The sequence below is a fragment of the Eupeodes corollae genome, chromosome 2 (assembly GCF_945859685.1).
Source record: "Eupeodes corollae chromosome 2, idEupCoro1.1, whole genome shotgun sequence".
NCBI lineage: Eukaryota > Metazoa > Arthropoda > Insecta > Diptera > Syrphidae > Eupeodes > Eupeodes corollae.
Genome location: NC_079148.1, coordinates 38,844,456 through 38,852,470, shown reverse-complemented (window position 1 = coordinate 38,852,470; position 8,015 = coordinate 38,844,456). Strand labels below are relative to the sequence as shown.

General features: G+C 31.7%; 1 protein-coding gene across 1 annotated transcript; it reads right to left on the bottom strand.

Moving 5' to 3' along the window:
• Nucleotides 1–287: 287 nt before the first annotated feature.
• On the bottom strand, nt 288–6,462 carry LOC129946677 (SET domain-containing protein SmydA-8). Its single transcript, XM_056056936.1, has 2 exons — nt 5,460–6,462; nt 288–1,058 (listed from the first exon to the last, which is right to left on the bottom strand). The coding sequence occupies exons 1-2, from the start codon at nt 6,312–6,314 to the stop codon at nt 621–623; spliced, it is 1,293 nt and encodes a 430-aa protein (XP_055912911.1). The 5' UTR covers nt 6,315–6,462; the 3' UTR covers nt 288–620.
• Between the last annotated feature and the right edge of the window lie 1,553 nt (nt 6,463–8,015).

Genomic DNA, 8,015 nt, shown 5'->3' with positions numbered 1-8,015 from the left:
AGAGCTACTTACGGTTCTTGTTGATATCGAACTGACAGCATGTCATGTTTATAGTCAAATATATGAAAAACTGTCCAAAGTCATTTGTTTTCAAAGCGAACAAAAAAAAAGCACAAATATATTTTTCAAAAAGTTGTTGATCTGCAAATTACCTCACTTTTTCACTTGTCCATACGGAAACAAATGTCAGCGCGATGATTAACGAAATAGGTGTTGGCCAAAACGATCTCCCAGGCCGTTTGGTGGTACATTCAAAAACATTTAAAAAAATACTTTGTGAAAATGTGTATGTTTTTATAGCTTAGTTTTATTGTTTCAGAAATACATTAATCTTACTCAAATTTTGTGTTAGTAAACAAACAGGATGTCTTTGGAGTATTGTTTTTGTTTAACCTCTAAAAATATTCTACATGTTTGACTTTTCTTTTTTGTTTTAAAAATAAATACTATCGCGCGAAAATACATTTTGAATTACTGTTAAATTTTTTAAAATTTTATTTTGGTTTTTATCATTTCATTTTGTTTTTAAATTATAATTTATGGTACATTATTTTATAAAAAGTTATAATTTAAATTGTTTTTGTATTTGTATATGATTTTATTTATAATAAAATTCTTTACTACTTAACTTTTTCAGTTTCTAAATATGTCCTCATGGGACAATCACCCACACCTAATTTGTCTAATATTTCTAAAAGATCGGTACAGTAGCGGTCTTTGTTTTTGTATTCATCTTCTGTGAATTTATCCTTTGATTGACTTAATTTTTCTATGATTTGAAGTTTTGCATGAATAACAATATGATTGGAACTTGGTATAAAATTGGAGCTTTTCTCGTTGATATAATCAATAACCACACTCAAAGAATCTGCATGAAACTTGGCATTTAAAGCTCCCGATGCAAAGTCCTGACTTTTGATCATTTGGCTGTAGTTTGACTTTTGTTTGCATTTTAGGCAATTCCAATCAGGATGCGGCATATTTTTGGTTTCTGGTACAACGAGACCTTCGCATTGTGTGTTGCGGCAATAGAGACCGGATATGAAGGAGCCCTTTTCCTGTGGAACAATAGAAAAAGTTACATTTAATTATAATTCAAATCAATTTAAAGGTGTTTAAAAAGTTTGGATTTTGATTTTTTGTATTGCATTTATACCTATTTGTTTAAGGTTACTTTTAAACAACTTAAAAATTTAAAAAAATGCAGAAATACAAAAAAAATTAAAACTAAATACCTGAGATAAAACAGACAAATTTTAAATTAAATTAATGTGCATTGGAATCGAGTTATGAAACATAAAGTTTGAAAACACATATTGTCCAAATACCTCACCTTAACAATTATAATGTTAGCAGTATTTGTCATTAGTATTATTGTAACTTTTTTCAGGGAATGTTGTCACGTATTTGCACTTATTTTAACTTATTAGAATTTGTTATATATTTATAATTGATATACATATATTTAGATAATTATTTTCTATGGAAAGTTTTGTAAGAATAGCACTGATTAGCAAAAAGGTTTTAGATTTTTAACATTACTGAAATCTTATTTCTTTTAAAATTGTATTCATCCAGTCTTTTATTAAATAATTTCTAATAACACTGGTCAATAAAATTAAGTTTTTTTTCTGTATTATGGTTTACAAATTAATTTTCTATGCTAAATTTGAACTTCACTTCATAATTTTAATATTAGATCAAGTTTTTAAACATAAGTACCTCTCTGAAAATGGGTAGCTTTAAATCTTAAAATAAAAAAAACTTTGGTTTCCTTCTAAGTTTTTGAATAGTTGGAATCCTTCAAGGTCGGGTTCAATTTGTTTGCATTGACGATGTTCTCTCAAAACATTTGATTTTATCTGATGTACCTCAAGGTAGCCATTTCGGGCCCCTTCTTTTCCTAATTTTTAAAAATGGTTTAAATTGCAAAGTAGTTCTTAAAATAATACAAATTTTGGTTTTTATTCTAAGTTTTAAAATAGTTGGAATCCTTTATAGTCGGGTTCAATTTCTTTGCATCGACGATGTTCTCTCAAAACATTTGGTTTCATCTGCTGTACCCCAAGGTAGCCCTAGGCTCCTTTTTTCGTAATTTTTGCAAATGGTTTAAATCGCAAAGTAGTTCTTAAAATAATAAAAATTTTGGTTTTCATTCTAAGTTTTTGAATAGTTGGAATCCTTAAGGGTTGGGTTTAATTTGTTTGCATTGACGATGTTCTCTCAAAACATTTGTTTTTATCTGGTGTACCCCAAGGTAGCCATCTTGGGCCCTATTCTTTGGTTTTCATTCTAAGTTTTTGAATAGTTGGAATCCTTAAAGGTCGAGTTCAATTTGTTTGCATTGACGATGTTCTCTCACAACATTTGGTTTTATCTGGAGTACCCCAAGGTAGCCATCTTGGGTCTCTTCTCTTCCTAATTTTCATAAATGATTATATTCTTCAATTTTATTCAACTTCTTTTCGCCGTTCATTTAAAATTTTTCGCTGAATAAAATCTATTAATGACTGCCAGTTCTTAAAAAATGATATTTCGAAATCAACCCAATGATGCACGAAAAGCCAATTATCAATCAAAAATCGATAAATGCTAATGATTTTCTTTTTTGAACTTTTTTGAAATTATCTTTGACTACAAAATAGAGGGCCAAGTTCTTGAAAGATTTTGGTGTGATTTCTGACCCTTAACTTAACTTTGAATTTAGTGCATCCAAAGCAAATGCCGGTTTTACCAAACGTTTTAGCAAAAACCCTCTCGCTATTAAATCGCTTTTTACCACATATGAAAGATCAATCTTGGAATACTGCTGTGTAATCTGGAATCTTTTTTATAACATTAAAAAAAGTTTACTATTCAAAAAATGCAAAATCTATTCTGTGATTTTTCTGAATGATATTTTCAAAAAAATTGATTAAATGCCCTCTTGTTGTCTCTAATAAATGTCAAAAAAATCAAATGGGGTGGCGCAACAGTCCGTTGTGAACCAGGGCCTAGTGACTTACAACTTTCAACCATTCCTGTGTGCGAGTACTGTTGTCAGGAATGGAAGGAACCTACAATTTTAGGCCGAATCCGAACGGCTAGTTTGAGAAAGCACTTTTTCATGACAAGAATTACTCTTGAAGGATTTGTCAATTCCTCGCAAGAGGCAGTACCCGCGAAAATTATTTTAATTAATTAATTTTTATTGCTTCAACTCAGAAATACCTCATATCAAAATTATTTTTATATTTTATCTACCAAAACTTGATGTTATAGCATTAAGACTACGAATTTGTAATAAAAACAAATCTTGCGTTTACATTTTAGCTTGAACGTTGTTTTAAGGTAAATGAATGAAAAGTGAAGACTTAAAACTAATGATGCTCAAAAGTTTCAAACTGCATATTAAAGTAAGGGGATTGTAGATCTTGAAAATCATCACGCCTCAAAAAGCATAAAATAAGTTGTTTTCCAATTATGAAGAGTTGTATCTTAAAATCCTGACGTGATAGATTGATGAAAAAATAAAATTTAATTGCCAGAAATATTTCCTTGTTGGCAAGTCTAATTATGATACCTTTAAAACAATAAATATTTACGACGTATTTTGAGGAAGCACCAATATATTTTTAAATTTTGTAAAAGTTCAAAGTTAAAATTGAACGTTTATTTTTACTTTTTATTTCTATACATTTTAAAATTAATTGTTTTTTAATTTGTTAAAGTTTAAAAATAATTTTATTTGCAATACAAATTTCCTGCAAATTTTACACTGGTTGGAATAGTTTTCTTTCTGGCAATAAAATTTGATTTTTTCACTGTGTTTTGATGGAATTAATCTAAATCTGACCAAAGGTATTTCACATTTTACTTTTTCGCAAAATCTTTATAAGTTGTGCCTTAAAAAAATATGTTTAAACGATTTTTAACACAGAAAGGTAAAACGGTATAAAAGTAGTTTTTTTGTTGTAACGAATCTCTTTTCTAAATAATTCTATTTTATCAAGTTTTTTACAACGGTTATTTTGGAAACTTGAGCAAATAGTTAAAATAAAAGTTTGGTTTCGAAATCAGCACTTAAAATTAAGGTTTTTGAACATAGTTTTAAAAACTGTGCAAGTATCAAACTCAAGTTTTTCTCAAAACATCATATATAATCAACTAAAGACTCATAATTTAGGAGAATTTCCAGAAGCTTAGTCAGATACTAAAATAATTAAAATTATATCTAGAAAAGAAAGATTTGTGCAAAAATTATTATACAATTTATTGTTAGGAATTGTTTTGAGGCTTAACTTAACCTTTAAAACACCGTTTTTGGTTGATTTAAGCACTTTTTTGTGTATACGGTATTTTGAGAAATAATATTCGTATTTTACAGTATTTTGAAACACAAAATTTGTATCATTAACTATTTTGAAATAAACTTAACTTGATTTGTCAAACGTTTTTAATCAGAAAAGGAAAAACTTAAGTATTCTGTAAAAACTACACTAGAAAAATAAAATACTTTAAATTTATCAAATCCTAAATTTGTATGGAGATTTTTTTCTAACTGTTCTTTTAGAGAAAGATGTTTGGCTATAACTCAAACAAACGCAGTTCTAAAGATGACACAAGATTATCAATAAAATCTTAATATGAAGTGTCATAGATTGTAAACAAAACGAAAGGGTTAAAGTTTTTAAATATTTTTAAGAATTAATGATTTCCCAAAAAAAATGTGTTGTTTTTTCTACAAACGACTTAAGAATTTAATATAAATAGTTTAAGTTTAAAAACTATTCATTTAAAGAATAAAATAAACTTCGGGATTTAAAAAAAATAACATTTTATCGACTTAATATATCTGTCGGAAATACAATAAACAAAGAGCTTAGAAACAATAAGAAAAATAATAATAAATAATAATTTTTTACAACACAAAATTAAAACAAAAAGTAATCCTTTAAAAAAGCAGAAATGCTTATTAAAAAACTATTATTTAAAAAGATTTAGAAATATGTTTTTAATTAATAATATATTTTGTAGCTTTTCTTGATTTACCAAAAACAAGTGAACAAGTGTTGTTTACTTAACTTAAATGTTCAAACGTAAGGGGTTCAATTAATGTAATAAGCTTACAATTTCTATTTCCTTTCCTTAAATTACAATTTGTTAAAATGTCGTTTTGAATGTGTCTTTAACAAACCAAGAAAAGGCTTTTTTATGAACTTTTTTAAAAATTCTGTTTTGAATTTTTCAATTCTTTCACACTTTTGTAAAGCACTATCAAATCAAATCAAATGGGGTGGCGCAACAGTCCGTTGTGAACCAGGGCCTAGTGACTTACAACTCTCAACCATTCCTGTGTGCGAGTACTGTTGTCAGGAATGGAATGGCGTTTGTAAAGCACTATATTAAACATTAATCTGAACTCACTTAAATCAAATACGTGCGAAGGTTCACTGAGTTTTTAAAACTATCAAACTCACCGTTGGATCAATACATCTGGGACACTTGCAAACAATTTGCTTTTTAGTTTTCAAAAATTGATATCTCGCAATATTATTCGAAAACAATTTGGTATAAGTCGTAGTCAGCTCGGTGCCCTTAGGAATATCCAATGCAGCCTTCACTGTCATCATGAATGTCTTTGGTTCCAAAGAGTACGTTGTATTTGACACACAATCATTATTTAGAACTCCAAATAATGGATACAACGATCTGTGAGGACACTCCTCGTTATCGGTGGTCTTTTCAGGATTGGCTGCATTAAATCCGTATGTCTTTACTGCCGCCACTGATCGATTGATAACATCTATGATCTTCTTGTCGGTGGGGAAGTTTCTGAAACACTTGGCCGCATATCGCACCTCTGTCCTATGGTTATTGTCCAAACTTGCTTGCAGCGAGTATATTAAATCCTGTTGCTCCTGTGACAATAATAGGGCCCGAGCCACAGTCACCAACCGAAGAACTTGTGAATTTGCAATTCCCGGTTCGTTGGGCTGCCACGACTTAAATAGATCACATTCGTCCTTGTGCTGCTTCTTTTTGCCACACGCCCCACACACTGACAACCCACATCCCTGGCGACACATAAACTTTGTTTCGTTTAAAACCTTAAAACATATCGAGCACATATTCAAAGTGTCCTCATTTTGAGCGGCGGGCCCAATAAGAAGAGGGTTCTCACGAAATATCACTTCACCACGTTTAATATCGCGCTTTGCAAATACTCCACGACCTGCGACATCCGAGGGCGCGATCTCCCAACATGGATCTTTTTCATGCAACGGCCCCAGATGGAGCTCGACCAATTCGGCAAGGCGTTGCGTGGAGCTCATATTTTTGAATAAAAATCGCGCTTATAATAGTCTCTTGAAAAACGCTAATGCGGGTTATATAATTTTTTTCGTTTCTTATAACTTTTCGATTTTTTTTTTCAAAACGATCGGTTTAACGTCTTCTCGAGAACTGTCGTCCGTTGTCCAGTGTAGCTCATATTTAAAAGTATTTCGGATAGCCACGCATCGATCGGATTGCTAGCGCGGTAGGTGGCGAAAGTGCTTTCGCAGTGGTGGCAATTATTCGAAAAATAGTTGGCGCAGTGCCAGACCATCAGCTTCAGATACTCACCCACCGCGCGCCACTACCTTGCGCCTTACAAACGTTTCCGAGTTTTTTGCTCATTTTGCTCAACAATTGCTTATTCGCCGCGCCGCCGACGCTTGCTGTGCCTGTGGCGATAAGGCGTTACAAATTTTTTTTTTGCTGTCTTGAAAAAATATTTTTCAAGTGGTTGTGATCGTTTCCAAGTGGGATTGTAAAAATTAGCGCTCGGTTGGAATTGCTTGCTGCAAATTGCACCCATCCGGGGGACAGTTCCGGTCAATGGTGTGGATTTTTAAAATCTGCGTGGCATTGCGTACAGTTTTTTCAACCTCTCGAAGTTGTAGTCGTAGGCAAATAAACTCAAGAAATGATGGGGCAATAATTAACAAAATGCAGACACGATGTCGGCTACGCCGACGGCTACGTCCGTTGGTGGCGTGGCGGGAATTTCTGTGTCTCTGTGACTATGAAAATACTCGCTCGCTGCGCTAGTGCTGGCTTTAGCTGTGGTAAGTAGCATGATCGGATGTTTATTTTTCTTGGATGGAATATTAATGTGAATAAGTGACATGTAGAAGTGCACTTTTTGAAGTGATCGGACATTTTCTAGACAAAATCTGAGTGGACATGAGATTTGTTCTTAATTGGCTTTTGCATGGCAATGCAAGGTGACATGTCCGTTGACAAACATGCTGTCCATCCAAACGGATCTTCAGCACGAGAGGGCGCACGACCGACAGCAATACAGGATCTTCATTTTTTGTTCTGTTTCGAAATTACTCTTATAAATTATTATTAATATTTTTCACTGTGGGTGGGTTTTTATGATTTATTCGTAACAGCATCAGCATCGACATTACAATACCGAAATATGGCATTTTTACAGAAAAACACAAAAAAAAATATTAATTATTGTGTGTGTGTGGATGGAGTCAAGGCTGTGGCATTGGGGCTTTCATGTTTACGGCAATGTCTTGTTTAATGTTAAATTGTAGTATAGTACAAAATAGAGAACAAACAAGAAAGAAAATAATGCAAAATGCGGCTGGTGGGAAAAGATCAAAGCTAAGGCTGTCGTTTTGAAATTATCTTTGTCAAAAATGCATAATTAAGAAAGTGACGAATCAATTGGACTTGATTTTAGAACATGGCATTATTATTTTGTTTCTTAAGTGGGAGATGTATAAAAGTAAACATACTTTGTTTAATTATTTTCAACAAAAGCGATAAGTACTTTGACCAGCTGGTAGGTTTTTGAAAACGACCTTTTGGAAAATAAAAAGCACCCATCAATAAGTTATTTGAAGGTCCTTTTTTCCTTTCACTTGGATCAGATTTGGTCTTGAATTATCATTATTAAATGATTATAATACTTTTTGTATATATTTGTCAATATTAAATTTTTGATTCAGGAAGAACTTAAAGCCTTTTTT